General features: G+C 37.7%; 1 protein-coding gene across 3 annotated transcripts in view; it reads right to left on the reverse strand.

Moving 5' to 3' along the window:
• Positions 1 to 1,016: 1,016 nt before the first annotated feature.
• Positions 1,017 to 16,287, reverse strand: part of PIBF1 (progesterone immunomodulatory binding factor 1) — a 207,071-nt gene continuing 191,800 nt past the window's right edge. Inside the window, exons 15-16 of one of the 3 annotated variants that reach the window (XM_076009380.1) lie at positions 16,090 to 16,263; positions 1,017 to 1,591 (exon numbers count right to left, since the gene is read on the reverse strand). In XM_076009380.1, coding sequence (XP_075865495.1) covers positions 1,541 to 1,591; positions 16,090 to 16,263 — 225 coding nt within the window. In that variant the 3' untranslated portion in view covers positions 1,017 to 1,540. The remainder of the gene's footprint in view (positions 1,592 to 16,089; positions 16,264 to 16,287) is intronic. The other 2 variants (XM_020290316.2, XM_012774113.3) reach the window with 2 other exon arrangements.

A 16,287-nucleotide genomic window follows, 5' to 3' on the forward strand; every position in this document is an offset into this window, starting at 1 on the left:
TTGAAATGTTTTTTTCAAAGAAGTGGAAATGCTTACTTTTGTTAAACCTTAGTGACCCAAAGAAGCCTACCATAAAGCTATGAGCAAGGGCTTTATAATATAGTAACCTTTCTGTCTGTCAGGATGTTTTATTTATCTGGGCCCTATTTATCTGGGCCTAATATCTGGCCCTATTTATCTTTAAATAAAAAAAATGCCATGATCAGGAGAGGATGAGGTAAGGGTTATAAAGTAAGATTCACAATAGCTAAGAGGTGGAAGCAACCCAATGTCCATAAAGGACATTTCTGGGTTGTCAAAACTGGGGCCTGAGGCCGGGCGTGGTGGCTCACGCCTGTAATCCTAGCTCTCTGGGAGGCTGAGGCGGGCGGATTACTCGAGGTCAGGAGTTCGAAACCAGCCTGAGCAAGAGTGAGACCCCGTCTCTACTATAAATAGAAAGAAATTAATTGGCTAACTAATATATATATATATATATATATATATATATATATATATATATATATATATAAAATTAGCCGGGCATGGTGGCGCATGCCTGTAGTCCCAGCTACTCGGGAGGCTGAGGCAGAAGGATTGCTTGAGCCAGGAGATTGAGGTTGCTGTGAGCTAGGCTGACGCCATGGCACTCACTCTAGCCTAGGCAACAGAGCGAGACTCTGTCTCAAAAAAAAAAAAACAAAAAAAAAACTGGGGCCTGGCGTGGTGGCTCACGCCTGTAATCCTAGCACTCTGGGAGGCCGAGGCGGTGAATTGCTTGAGGTTGGGAGTTCGAGACCAGCCTGAGCAAGAGCGAGACCCCGTCTCTACTATAAATAGAAAGAAATTAATTGGCCAACTAATATATATATATTTAAAAAAATTAGCCAGGCATGGTGGTGCATGCCTGTAGTCCCAGCTACTTGGGAGGCTGAGGCAGGAGGATTGCTTGAGCCCAGGAGTTTGAGGTTGCTGTGAGCTAGGCTGATGCCACGGCACTCACTCTAGCCTGGGCAACAAAGTGAGACTCTGTCGCAAAAAAAAAAAAAAAAAAAATGATAATAGGAAATGTATGAAAAATAGAGCCCAGAGAAAGAATCAGCAATCCACATCCACCTACATAATTTCTGACTATTATTGGGCATTTGACCCTGTAGTAGACTCCACAAACGATTCTTTATTTTTAAATATGTAAGGTGTCTTGGTGTATGTGTTATGAGATTTAAAGTCAATTTAGACATTTTAGAAAGTATAATCAAAATATTTATAAGCCATACATTTGAAATGCATTGAACATTTATGGAAACTCCAAAATTTAAACCATAGAATACATATTTATTGTGTAACAAAATAGAAAAAAAACAAATATAAAGTATATTATTGTTTATACTTTATACATTTTGATTATGCTGAAACTTGTAAATTTAACATTAGTTAAAATAAACATTAAATTAGTTATTTAAAAATGTCAAGTACATGATTAAGATGAACTCATTTTTTCCATCAGAAAAAAACTTCTGGAGGAAATAGTGATATAGCAGGCACTTCCCCATCCAGAACACTAGGTCTTCATCTTTTGTTTCTTAGACCACTCAGGTGCTTCTTTTTTAGTCTGGGAAAAAAAAAAAAAAAAAAGAAGAAGAAGAAGAAGGAGAAAAGAAAATCAAATAAAATGCTTATGAGAGGCAATTCAGAGAACTATATACATTGGGTCTTTTTATGTAAACTATAGTAAATAATTGCTTTTCTTAATTCAGAAGCCTACTCAAGGGCAAAGATTTTGTCTGTTGTCTGAAGTAATCTCCCATGTGGTATATAGGTAGAAAAAACACATATTTGTGTTTTCTGGCTCAATGCCTATATTTAACATATTCTACAAGTGACTATTTTATGAATTGATTCTGTTTTCAAAGAGAATTATAAAAAACCAAGGACGCAAATTCTTTTTACTTCTCTCATCTGTATACATATGGATACTCATTCAGCCAATAGATATTAAGATAGTAGGTCCAAATTACTGTGTTTTTGTGTTTTGGATCTTATGAACTGCTAAGTATTTACCAGAGTGCTCCTTAAGTTTATTGCTCAATCATTTCAGCCTGAAAAGAGCCAGGCTGTATGGAGTAGTAAGAAAAAAGAAGGGGAGGTGAACTGCTACAGAATAACACATTCAGAACTTCTTACATAAGGCACTGATTCCAATCAAAACATCTTATTTTATATAATACACTGTAATAAATTAAATATGCAGTTTATTCCTTTACTACTTATATTTGGTTAAAACTATAAAGTACCATATTCCCAAATATGATGTACATAGGCATATAGATAAGTATAATAGCTTATTGCTTCATATGCCATAGCTAATGCACAAAATGTTAGAGACATCAATTATCAGCTCCTCCTGACTTTAGCTATGACCATGTCCAGCTTCAACTACCACCAAAATAAGCCAGTGGCCCCCTTCACCCCTTCTTCCCCCCAAGTCTGTACACCCTCCACACCACTAACTAGAGCTACAGATACCTTCACCTAAACCAGAAAGGTTAGATGCCTCTTTGGCTTAGATTTCTTCTTCCTTTTATCTGTCATATAACATTCTAAACAGTCCTTAACCTTTATTGAAATATCTTTTTAACTTCTACTCTGTTTCTATCTTGGCATCACTGGGGCTTACCATGGGCTCTCATCATTTCTGGCTTGGTCCCTATAAGAATTTCCTATTCTGATTGTCTCTCTCTTCTACCTAGTTCAATTCATTGTTCACAATCCTTTCAAACTTATCTATCTAAAATGCAAATATAAGTCTGTACTTTAGTAGTTCTTTCTTCAAAAGAAAGTCCAAAGTCTTTGGTAACAAGGTGAAAGGAGCTTTCATGACAAAATAAGGAAATCACTAGAAAAGGCCAGGTGCTGTCTGTCAGGAGAATTCAGATCAAGTGCGGTGGCTCACGCCTGTAATCCTGGTACTCTGGGAGGATTGCTGGAGCTCAGGAGTTCAAGACCAGCCTGAGCAAGAGCGAGACCCTGTCTCCACTGTAAATAGAAAGAAATTACCCAAACAACTAAAAATAGAAAAAATTAGTCGGGCATGGTGGTGCATGCCTGTAGGTAGTCCCAGATTCCTGGGAGGCTGAGGCAGGAGGATCGCTTGAGCCCAGGAGTTTGAGGTTACTGTGAGCTAGGCTGATGCTCACACAGCACAGTGTGAGAGTCTTATCTCAAAAAAAAAAAAAAAAAAAAAAAAGAGAATTCAAAGGTGGCCAGCCCTAACCAAAGCCAAAAGAACTCACAGTATAAGCCAGAATGGTATTTTATTCACTGGTGATGAGAAATGTAATTATCATTTGGCCAGGAATGTTGGTCAGTTTAACCAGTCTGGTTTTTTTTTTTTAAACACTTTTTTTTTTGAGACAGAGTCTCACACTCTTTGCCTGGGCTAGAGTGCCATGGCGTCAGCCTAGCTCACAGCAACCTCAAACTCCTGGGCTCAGGTGATACTCCTGCCTCAACCTCCCGAGTAGCTGGGACTACAGGCATGGGCCACTGTGCCCGGCTCATTTATTATATATTTTTAGTTGGTCAATTAATTTCTTTCTATTTTTAGTAGAGATGGGGTCTCGCTCTTGCTCTGGTTGGTTTCGAACTCCTGACCTTGAGCAACTTTTGGTTCATAGCAAAATTGAGAGGAAGGTACAGAGATATCCCACAGAGATGTGCCCCTTCACATGCATAGCCTCCTCCATTATCAACTTTCCTTACCACAATGGTACCTCTTTTATACTTGATGAACCCTACACTGACACATCACTACCAACCAGCGTCCCCAGTTTACATTAGGGTTCACTCTTTGTATCGTACATTCTATGGGTTTGGACAAATGTAAAATGACATATATCCACTATTCTAGTAACACACATGATGTTTACATCTAGGTTCATGAGAGATACTGACTGGTCTGTAGTTTCCTCCTCCTACAATATCTTTGGCTTTGGGCTTAGGGTAATGCTGGCTTCATACAATCAGTTGGGAAGTATTCCCTATGTTTCTATCTTCTGAAAGAGATTTTAGAATTGGTATAATTTCTTCCTTAAATGTTTGGTAGAATTCTTTAGTGAACCCATTTGGACCTAGTGCTTTCTTTTTTGGAAGGTTATGAATTATTGACTGAATTTTTAATTGAAAGTTGAATTATTCAACTTCTTTAATAGATATAGGCCTATTCAGAATGTCTATTTCTTCTTGTGTAAGTTTTGGCAGATTATTGTCTCTCAAGAAACTGGTCCTTTTCATCCGGGTTATCAAATCTGTGGGCATAATTGTCTATAACATCCTTTTAACATCTATTAGATCTGTAGTGATGTCCCCTCTTAGTAGTTTATGTCCTCTTTTTGTATTAGTTAGCTTTGCTACAGCCTTGTCAATTTTATTATCTTTTCAAAGAACCAACTTTTTTCATTTTATTGTTTTTTTCTACTAATTTACTAGTTTCAATTTCACTGATTTCTGCTCTGATTTTTTCTCCCACCAACCTTCTGTTCTAATTTTTATTATTTCTTTTTTACTGTTGACCTTGGTTTTAATTTAACTTTTTATTTTTTTAGTTTCCTAAGGTGAAAATTTATTGATTTTAGATTTTTCTTCTTTGCTATTATATGCATTTAATGCTATAAATTTCCTGCTAAATACTGCTTTTGCTGCATCCCATAAATTTTGGTAAGTTGTGCTTTCATTTTCACTTAGTTGAAAATATTTTTAAATTTCTCGAGATTTTTTTAATCCATATGTTTACTCTCCATATATTTTGTGACTGTCCAGTTATTTTTTAATTAATTTCTAGTTTAATTTCACTGTGGTCTGGGAAAAGACATTGTATGATTTCTATTCTAATTTGTTAGAGTGTTTTATGGCCTAGAATGTGGTCTATCTTGGTGACTATTCCATATGAGCTTGAGAATAATATGTATTCTGCTTTTGTTGGTTGTAATAGTTGATAATAGATGTTGATTATATCCAGTTCATTAATTGTGTTGTTGAGTTCAACTATGTCCTTACTAATTTTCTGCCTGCTGGAGATGGGTTCTTGCTATTGCTCAGGCAGGTCTTGAACTCCTCACTTCAAGTGATTCTCCTGCCTTGGCCTCCCAAAGTGCTAGGATTACAGATGTGAGCTACCACACCTGGCCTAAAATGGTTTTCTTAACTGTGACTCTTGGACAAAAAAAACCCAGAAACCCTGAAAATAAACTACAAGAACCTCAGGATTATAGTATAAGGTATAGAATTTATATATTTTCATTTTCTCAATCAGCTGCTACTAAAATTTTTAATACTACTATGTGTTTATGGGGAGAAGATAAGTAAAATATTTAATATTAAAAAGGAATCTTAATACTAAAAAGGGCAATATAAGAGTTTCAATGACAGTTCCTCCTGACTCTCCTTTTATCTATGTCTGCTCCACTGTAGACCATGACCCCTGCTGCCCATACGTTGTTTCTTCAGATGTGTTAATGAAGCAGGTTTGCCACAGTCAAGAGTACCTTGTCACGAGGATTAACTGCTTTGCTATTTTGACTTTCAGATCTTTGATGGCAACCATTTTGAGTTAATTTCAAAGTCTGTTTCCATACGATTAATGTATGTTCCTTATTCCCAGATTATTTTGGGTGAACTTCACCATGACTGTCATGTTCTAACTACATTTAATTTATAAGACAGGACCCTTTAGGATCTGGCCTATACTTACTTCTCTAATCCTGTTTCTTGACAGTCTCCTATGAACTAAATTATTATACCTGACATAAGTTTAATAGCACTGTAATTCATCTTTGTTTCTTTGTTTCTTTTTTTTTTTTTTTGAGACAGAGTCTCACTCTGTTGCCTCAGCTAGAGTGCTATGAAGTCAGCCTAGCTCACAGCAACCTCAAACTCCTGGGCTCAAGGGATCCTTCTGCCTCAGCCTTCCGAGAACCTGGGACTACAGGCATAGGCCACCATGCCCGGCTCATTTTTTCTACTTTTGGTAGAGACAGGGTCTCGCTCTTGCTCAGGCTGGTTTTAAACTCCTGACTTTGAGCGATCCTCCTGCCTCAGACTACCAGAGTACTAGGATTATAGGCGCGAGCCACTGTGACTGGCCTATAATTCATCTTTCAATGCTGGTGTCAAGGTCTGAGAATACAAATGTGACCCTCACAGTGTTCTGTACTTGTTTCCTATTCGGTATTTATCACACTATGTTATGATACCCAGCTCCCATTACTAAACTATGGGGCACTCAGGGGAAGGGACTCAGTGCCTGGAATAAAGCTTAAATAAGGGAATACTTTTTCAAAAGAGTGTGGCATGGACCCAAACAATAATTCCGTAAGATAAATTGAATTCAATGTAGATGAACCTTGAGGACATTATGCTAAGTGAAATAAGTCAGTCACAAAAGGTAGCTACAGGTATCTGAAATAGTCAAACTCTCACAAATAGAAAGTAGAATGGTGATTACTGGGGGCTGGGGAGAGGGGGAAAAGGGGAGTTGTTTAATGAGTACAGAGTTTCAGTTTGACAAGATGGAAAAAGTTCTGGAGATCTATCTCACAACACCTAATATAGTTAGTACTACTGAATTGTACACTTAAAAATTGGTGAGATGGACCGGGCGCGGTGGCTCATGCCTGTAATCCTAGCACTCTGAGAGGCCGAGGCGGGCAGATTGCTCCAAGTCAGGAGTTCAAAACCAGCCTGGGCAAGAGCGAGAATGTCTCTACTATAAATAGAAAGAAATTAATTGGCCAACTAATATATATAGAAAAAATTAGCCAGGCATGGTGGTGCATGCCTGTAGTCCCAGCTACTTGGGAGGCTGAGGCAGGAAGATTGCTTGAACCCAGGAGTTTGAGGTTGCTGGGAGCTAGGCTGATGCCATGCACTCACTCTAGCCTCGGTATCAAAGTAAAATTCTGTCTCAAAAAAAAAAAAAAAAAAAAAGGGTGAGATGGTGAGATGGTAATGTTTATGTGGTTTTTATCACAATAAAAACAAAACTAAAAAACCAAGAATTTTTTTTTTTTAAAGCTTTGAGAAATAGCAGCAATACTGGAAAAGCATTGTTTCCAATATTAGCTACCTGGACTTTGCTGTCCATCTTTTTTTCTTTTTCTTTTCTTTTATTTTTTTGAGACAGAGTCTCACTTTGTTGCCCAGGCTAGAGTGAGTGCCATGACGTCAGCCTAGCTCACAGCAACCTCAAACTCCTGGGCTCAGTGATCCTCCTGCCTCAGCCTCCTGAGTAGCTGGGACTACAGCCATGCACCACCCTCCTGGCTAATTTTTTCTATTTTTAGTTGTTTGGCTAATTTCTTTCTATTTATAGTAGAGATGGGGTGTCACTCTTGCTCAGGCTGGTCTCGAAATCCTGAGCTCAAGCAATCCTCCTGCCTCGGCCTCCCAATGTGCTAGGATTACAGGCATGAGACACCATGCTCAGCCCCAAGTGAATATTAATAATAGTATTTCTGAAAGGTGATTTGATTCCTACACAATGTATATTTCCAGATATTTTAGTAACACACTGGCCATTAGTGATAGCCCTAAGTTCCAGATACTGGAAGTATCTAAGCTTTTACCAACTCTTGATTAGTACTTAGCAACTTGCATAAAATTGTTCACAGATCTGCAAACTATGGGCCATTGTCTGTTTTTGAATGTATTGCCTGATATGAAGGGCTTTGACATTTTTAAAGAAAAGGTAAAAACAAAACAAACAAAGCCTATGGAATAGAGAGAGTATGGGGCTTATGAAACTTAAAATATTTACTGTCATGTCCTTCAAAGAAAGAGTTTGCTGACTCTTCATAGATGGATGGCTATTAAATAAAATGGGTGCTGAGGCCAGGAGTTTGAGATCAGCTTGGGCAACACAGCGAGACACTGTCTCTACAAAAACTTATTCAAAAAAATTTTTTTTTGAGACAGAGTCTTGCTTTGTTGCCCAGGCTAGAGCGAGTGCCGTGGCATCAGCCTAGCTCACAGCAACCTCAAACTCCTGGGCTCAAGCAATCCTGCTGCCTCAGTCTCCCAAGTAGCTGGGACCACAGGCATGTGCCACCATGCCCGGCTAATATTTTCTATATGTATTAGTTGGCCAATTAATTTCTTTCTATTTATAGTAGAGACGGGATCTTGCTCTTGCTCAGGCTGGTTTTGAACTCCTGACCTCGAGCAGTCCACCCGCCTCGGTGTCCCAGAGTGCTAGGATTACAGGTATGAGCCACTGCGCCTGGCCCTAAAATTTTTTTACAATTTTAAAAAATAAAATAGGCATAACAAAGTAATTCAGATATACAATTTACTGCTTTTTTTCTTTTTTTTTGAGACAGAGTCTCGCTTTGTTGCCCAGGCTAGAGCGAGTGCCGTGGCATCAGCCTAGCTCACAGCAACCTCAAACTCCTGGGCTAAAGCAATCCTCCTGCCTCAGTCTCCCGAGTAGCTGGGGCTACAGGCACGCGCCACCATGCCCGGCTCATTTTTTGTATATATATTAGTTGGCCAATTAATTTCTTTCTATTTATAGTAGGGACGGGGTCTTGCTCTTGCTCAGGCTGGTTCCGAACTCCTGACCCCGAGCAATCCACCCACCTCGGCCTTCCAGAGTGCTAGGATTACAGGCGTGAGCCACCGTGCCCAGCCAATTTACTGCTTTTTATTTTGGTAATTTCACTCTTGGCTGTTTGAACAATTGTTTCTTTTATACTACTATCTTAATAAAGTTATCCTTTATATCTATAAGATGGTGCTTTATGTAATAAAATTTGATATGCCTCTGCAGTTATTAACAGAATTAACCTTTAAACTGAGGAGGGCCCTTATTTTAAAATTTTAAAATAAATAAACATATATAAATATGTTAACATTATATGTAGACATGAGATTACATAAAGGTAAGCTTTTTTTTTTTTTTTAAAGAGCCAGAGTCTTGCTCTGTCACCCAGGCTAGAATACTGTAGTGTGAACTTTGAATTCCTAGGCTCAAGAGATCCTCCTGTCTCATCCTCCCTAGTAGTTAGGACTACAAGGATATGCCACCATGCTAATTTTTTTACTTTAAAGTTTTTTTGTAGACATGAAGTCTCGCTATGTTGTTGAGGTTGGTCTTGAACTCCTGGCCTTAAGCAATCTTCCTGTCTCAGCTTCCCAGAGTGCTGGATGGGATTACAGGCTTTAGCCACCATGCCTGGCCTACAAGGTAACCTTTTACACTGGAAACATTGCCTTATATTTTACTTGCTGGTTTAAGCTAATTGTATTTGTAATTTTATAAAGATAGTACAAATTAATAGAAACCTTGAATTGTTAGAGTGTTAACAAACCCCAAAGTAAATCATATGCCAGATTTAGGAAAGAGCTCAGAAAGCAGGAATAGACAAAACAAGATTAACTGGAAATCTACTAGAAGTAATTTACTACGTTACAATGTGATTACAATGTGATTTTGGAGACAAATAACTGATAAGATAGGTACCTTTGTGTCACCCAGAAGTAGTCAACTAAAGCATTAATATATAACTTGGGGATTATAATACATTGAGAAAGTTTGTTAAAATTAGAAAGAATGATGACTGATAAATGCAGACATAATAAGCCTGGTGGATTACTCCTGCAATCCAGAAAAGGAGCTAGAGATTAAGAATCTATTAGTGTTTAACCAGTACTACTTTTCTAAAGAAAAGAAAGACTATGTCTGGTAGATATACTTTGTTTTCCAAAAAAGTTATAAACTGGGAATCAAATAAATCTGTACTTATGAGTCCTCACAGGCAGGGCCCAACTCAAGTCAGTTTAGGAGAGTCGATCTGGGCTTTACTACCCATTAAACGTGAGGCTGTCTGAGAACATTCAACCCTCATTGCCCTATTTCCAGGCTCACTAAGAAATTCTTTTTTTCTAATTTAGCTTACCAGGTAAATTATATCAGGAAGAGGCTTCAATTAGTATTCCTGATACTAGAAATTCAAAAATTAATATTTAAAAAATATGCATGTACACAGCTAGAGATATTGAGGTCTGGCCATACTTTGGTGAGATGAGTCCAGATTCAACATTAAATGTGAGACCAGAGCTTCCAAGCAAAAATGTGATAAGAAAGTGTTATAGGTATGTTGAGCTATTGATCTCAGCACTGGTTCCTAGGGTGGCTAAAGCCCTTCAACCTACAGCAAAGTTCAGTCACCCCACTGTGCCATACAAATATTATATTTTTCTGTGTATGTTATGATATGAAAAATGTTGGGAGGCACAGGGTTAGGACGTGACTCTGTGGTAAGGCTACTCCAGTATGGCATCCTGTGTCACTTATGTAAATTTACACAATTGTACTCATTATATTACGATATCACAAATAACTGCCTAATTCCATTTTTGATAAAATTATAAGCTTTTCCTCATGAGCAAAAATGAGAAAAACTATTTTTATAACCTATATACTTCAATATTTTTAAAAACAGATTGTGGTAAGACAACATATAACATAAAATTTACCATTTTAACCATTTTTAAATGTATGGATCAGTGGCATTCAGTACATTCACAGTGTTATGTAACCATCACTACTATCCATCCACAGAACTCTCTTCGTCCTGCATAACTGAAATGCTCTACCTATTAAACAATAACTCCCCATTCCCCCCATCCCCTGGCAACCACCATTCTACTTTCTGTCTCTATTAATTTGACTACTTTGGGTATAATGTATCTACTTTCATTCTCTTTTGTCCTAAGGGAAAGTGTTAATGGGTGGTGACATGACTAAAGTCAGACCTAAGAATATAGTAATAAGAAAGGAACAGGCCGGACGCGGTGGCTCACGCCTGTAATCCTAGCACTCTGGGAGGCCTAGGCAGGTGGATCACTCAAGGTCATGAGTTCGAAACCAGCCTGAGCAAGAGCAAGACCCCGTCTCTACTAAAAAAATAGAAAGAAACTATCTGGACAACTAAAAATATATATATAGAAAAAATTAGCCGGGCATGGTGGCGCATGCCTGTAGTCCCAGCTACTTGGGAAGCTGAAGCAGGAGGATCACTTAAGCCCAGGAGTTTGAGGTTGCTGTGAGCTTGGCTGACACCACGGCACTCTAGCCTGTGCGACAGAGTGAGACTCTGTCTCAAAAAAAAAAAAAAGAAAGAAAAAAAAGAAAAAAGAATACAGTAAGAAAGGAACTAAGTCTAGATATAGAAAATACATATGAGACATTCTATTCTTGAATAATGATAAGGAACCCAAGTTATCAAATACAAAAATATTTTGTATTTTCTTTGCCCTTGGAAATTCCTAAATAACACTGATCTTCACCTGTCAAAATCCCATGTACTCTTCAAAGCCAACCTCAAATATTTCCTTTCTGACAGGGCAGCCTGGAGCCCTCTAACATCACAGTATCTATTCTTTCTTTCAATTTCCACCACAATTTGTATTTCCTTTAAAGTAAATCATCCAATTTTGCCTTATACTATTGTTATTTGTTTACCACCCTTGATCCTACAGGAGCAGCATCTTTAAAGCTGATTCTTTCTTAATGATCAGATATCTATCATGTTTAGCACAGGCTGTTGCATATATACAGTTGGTACACACTTGCTGAACTCAATTGTACTTATTTTTTTTTTTTTTTTGAGACAGAGTCTCACTTTGTTGCCCAGGCTAGAGTGAGTGCCGTGGCGTCAGCCTGGCTCACAGCAACCTCAATCTCCTGGGCTCAGTGATCCTACTGCCTCAGCCTCCCGAGTAGCTGGGACTACAGGCATGCGCCACCATTCCCGGCTAATGTTTTGTATATATATATATTTTAGTTGGTCAATTAATTTCTTTCTATTTTTGGTAGAGACGGGGTCTCGCTCAGGCTGGTTTCGAACTCCTGACCTTGAGCGATCCGCCCGCCTCAGCCTCCCAAAGTGCTAGGATTACAGGCGTGAGCCACCGCGCCCGGCTCAATTGTACTTATTTGAATGAATATTTCCTTCCTTCCAGATGACCAGTGCTTTAGGTTCCTAAAGCACTTCTAGGGAATCACAGGGTTCATATAACCACTTATGTATAAATTATATAAACTTAATCTACTCATTTGACATATGTTAGCCAATGATATCTCAAATACAAATAGAAACCTACACCTGAACTCCATCATAAACTCACTGTAACTCAGACACTTCATACACCACATGCTGGTGCTGCACAGTCTTACTGCCTTCCCTACCCTACTTGGAGCCTAAGGCACTTTTTTGTTTCAATACTTACAATCTACTTGGAGAAAAGACTAACAGCAGGGTTGCTAGTATCTGCATTTTTAAGAAGGCATTGAGGAAACAGTGATGATGATGTGAATCCCAAGTCTAAACGGTACTTTGAAATAGGATGGCAGCAGAAAACTAGCAAAAGATAGTCCCACACTGCTCAGGGAGGAAAAAGGAAAGTTTTAGAATAGCTTCAGGTTTTTCTACAAAGGAGAAAGTGAGACTGAAAAAAAAAGGCTAGCACAGCAAAAAGCTACCTTGAGAGAGAAAGTAGATGATTAGTGGGAATGAACTGGGTGCTGAAGGAGACTGAAGTGCCTATTGTAGAAGCAGCACTAACTATAGTCTTGGAAACTGTAGTTTTCACTCTCCCTGTAGTTTAGTTTAACATTAAAGTTCCCCACCCAGTTTAGAGTTTCAACAGATAAGAAGATAACTAAATTTGGGAGACAATAACTGCTTTTTTTCCCTCACCAAATAATTATTGAGTATCTGCTTTGTTCATGTGCTGTGAAAGATAATAGGAATACAGCTCTTGTCCTTTAGGCACTTATATTCGGGGGTTTAATCTACTCTTTGTTGGTGCACTAAGGCCTGTCTGCCACATGTGTGATTTCAATAGCTAGAGCTTTTCTACACACTGCACCTTTTGGGGCTGTCTTCATACATAAATATCACATGCATACTGTAAAATGTTTTTATAAATATAAAAAAGCACATAAAAAATGTCAAGTTCTTATTCCTCCTTCTCCTCTACATCACAGCTCTGCTTCCACTCCATTGCCCAGTTCACTGTAGTTTGTGTGTGCTTTCCTCATATTTTCAATGCATACATAAATACACATCCATCCATTTATCTATCATTGAATTTAATGTCAGGGAAAAATACAAACAGTAAATAGTTTCAGCTAAAGGATCTGGAAGTATATTAGAGATGCTTCCATTTTAGCTATAAAACTACAGGATTATGAAATGATTTGATCTTATTTCAAATATCTGCATTATAAATTCCTTACTAGGCCAGGCACAGTGGCTCATGGCTGTAATCCCAGCACTCTGGGAGGCTTAGGCAGGAAGATTGCTTGAGGTCAGGAGTTTGAGACCAGCCTGACAAAGAGCGAGCCCCCCCATCTCTGCTAAAAACAGAAAAAATTAGCCAGTGTGGTAGGGTGCGCCTGTAGTCTTAGCTACTCAGGAGGCTGAAGCAGAAGGATCACTTGAGCCCAGGATTGTGATGTTGCTGTGAGCTAGGCTGACCTCATGGTACTCTAGCCCAGGTGGGGGAAAAAAAAAGGTTAATTTCTTACTGACAAGTTCAGAGAAAAAAAATGTAAAAAAGTATTGTTATGGGGGCACGGGCAATATATGTAACCTTAACATTTGTACCCCCATAATATGCTGAAATTAAAAAAAAAGTATTGTTATGGAAACTGAAAATATTCAAAAGAATAACTAAAAATTATGATGCCTGAAGAGAATCATAGCATGTTATAATACAAGGAGTCCAGAACTCATTGCATATAACCTCTCACCTTATTCAGCAGATAAGAACACACTGAGAGTGTTTTACAAGACTTGCCCTAGGTTACCCAGTCAGTTCACATTACTAATTCTGCATTAGCACATAGTCTTGATTTGTCTGGTTTCAGTGTGACCTTTCAGTTTTCATTAGGACACAGTTGAATTCATACCTCCTTTAAAAAATTTTCCCCTAATACTTAAAAAAAAAAACACCTTTATTTTAGAAAAAAATAGAGAAAACAGATAAGCAAAAAGAAGGAAATAACTACTCAATTAATACTGTACATATGGAATCCTCTTAATTTTATCCTCATTGCATTATAACCTTTATGGAGGTACTAGGGAAATCTTATTGTTACCCATGTACTGAAAGCAGCCAGGATTTCAGGAATCCAGAATCAAGTTATGAAGCTAAAGTCAGAGATGTAGGAGAGGCCAAAATCAGAAGGAGAGTAGTTCAATTCTTGGAACAGAGTAGGGCAGGAGAGGCAGATCTGAGAGTGCTGACAGGCTTTAAGTATTTGTATCTTGTGGGTTTCATCTGACCCTATTTCCCATCAATGTCAGTCTGCTTTCCTCCTGTAGATTATAATGTAATAGATACAGTATATCGTCTGCCAAAATCTCAGCCCACTTTCTGAGCAAAACTTGCCTTGCCACAGGCCTTCGTAATAACTAGCCCTAGGCAGCCTCCGCTCACCAGTAAAGGCGGCCTTTCTGTAGGCTGCTAATAATCTTAGGAAGTCTTGCCACAAGGGGTATCAGCCTACAAGAGTGAACTATGCCAAATACATTCTTAGTCTTGGAAAATCCAGGGAGAACTAGGTAATAAGAGAGTAGACAAAGCAAGGATGCACAGAAATCTGTTTCAAGACAAACAGCCATGAGCAAGTTAATGAGGAAGTGGAAACTACGAGTAAACAGAAACTAGGAGAGAAACAAAGAGAAGCTGACGTACTGCAGAGGAGAAGACCCACGGACTTAGCTGCTGAAATCCCTAGAGTTGTCCAGGCTGGTCAACTGAGGCTTCCTGTCTTCTCCTTCAAGTCACCATAGTCTTCATTACTGCCACATGTCTCCTTACAATAATGGCCCCTTGTTTGATCTAGACTGCAACTTTCTGTCATTTTTCTAAAAGGGAGCTTGAATTATATAATCACTAAGAAACCTCTCTCATCTCATTAATCTTGAGTAGCATTATCTGCATGTATAATGAAATGGCTTAGATCAGAAGTTCCCACACTTGACTGATTATTATAATCATCTTGAGAGTTTAAAAAATTGAGATTCTGGGGACTCATTGAATCAGAATATCACAGAGAAAATCTTTCTGGTTTTGAGCCCCTATGTTTAGAAGGTAAAAATTATGTTTTTTTCTGAGAAATGAAAGCATGGTTAGGAAACCATTTGAAATAAAGTGAATACTGAATAATATTTTGTTCTTTTTTTCTCTTTTTTTAAAAAATAAACATTAGGCTTAAAGAAATATTTAATAATGTTACTCTTATTTTGATTTTGTTGCCTTTTTATCTCCATTCTTATTATTTGTTAAAATATATATTTTCAATTATTTCCTAATTTTTCTTTTCTTTTATTAAATTGAAACATAATTATACATATATATGGTATCTTCACTACTTTTAATCCAAACTTTTTTAAATTAAATTTTCTTTTTTGTAGAGATGAGGTCTTGCTATGTTGCCCCGGCTGGTCTCGAACTCCTGGCCTTAAGTGATCCTCCCACCGTAGCCACCCAAAGCGCTGGGATTACAGGCATGAGCCACTGTGCCTGGCCCCTAACTTCTTAAATTTATTTTTCTTTGACTAATTTCTGGGCACATACATTTCTACTTAACAATGCATTTTGGTTTACATTAATATGATTGGTTTTACACTTTATGAGGAACTCTTAGAGCAAAATACACTATTTTACAAATAAGAGAGGGAAGGTGGTATTTTCCATCCCTTTTATTTTTATGAAAATTTAAATATTATACAACATGCCTTTCCGACTTGGCTATAATTAGTCCCTGGGGACTGGGAGAGGTAAGTGACAGGATTAGGCTAATTTCTGGGTAAATCCAATATTAACTAGAAACATAAAATCTAACTATTAATATAATCTGTAAGATAGATAATATATACATTCAGAAAATAGATTAACTTATTTTCTTTCAAGATTCTTTCATAAAACTATTAAACCTCGTTTAAAACCAATATGAATAAGAGGAAAAAATTTAAGTTAATACATATTTATTAATAGTACAAAAATCAGAGATATTAAAATTTTAAAAATGGTACTTACAAAGAGTGTTGGTTTGGGTATAAATATATTGTCTTCATGTTCCCTAGGCACATTCAAAGTTTTTGATTTCCGATCTTCTGTCACATTTTTTGATTCTGTTTTAGTAAGAAGTAAGCTGTTCTCAGAATGTTTACTACGCATGTTAACGAGAATCTGTTTCATTGCTGCCAATTCCTGTTGATAAATGAAAACAGAAGA

This window comes from Microcebus murinus, chromosome 13, assembly GCF_040939455.1.
Source record: "Microcebus murinus isolate Inina chromosome 13, M.murinus_Inina_mat1.0, whole genome shotgun sequence".
Classification (NCBI taxonomy): Eukaryota; Metazoa; Chordata; class Mammalia; order Primates; family Cheirogaleidae; genus Microcebus; species Microcebus murinus.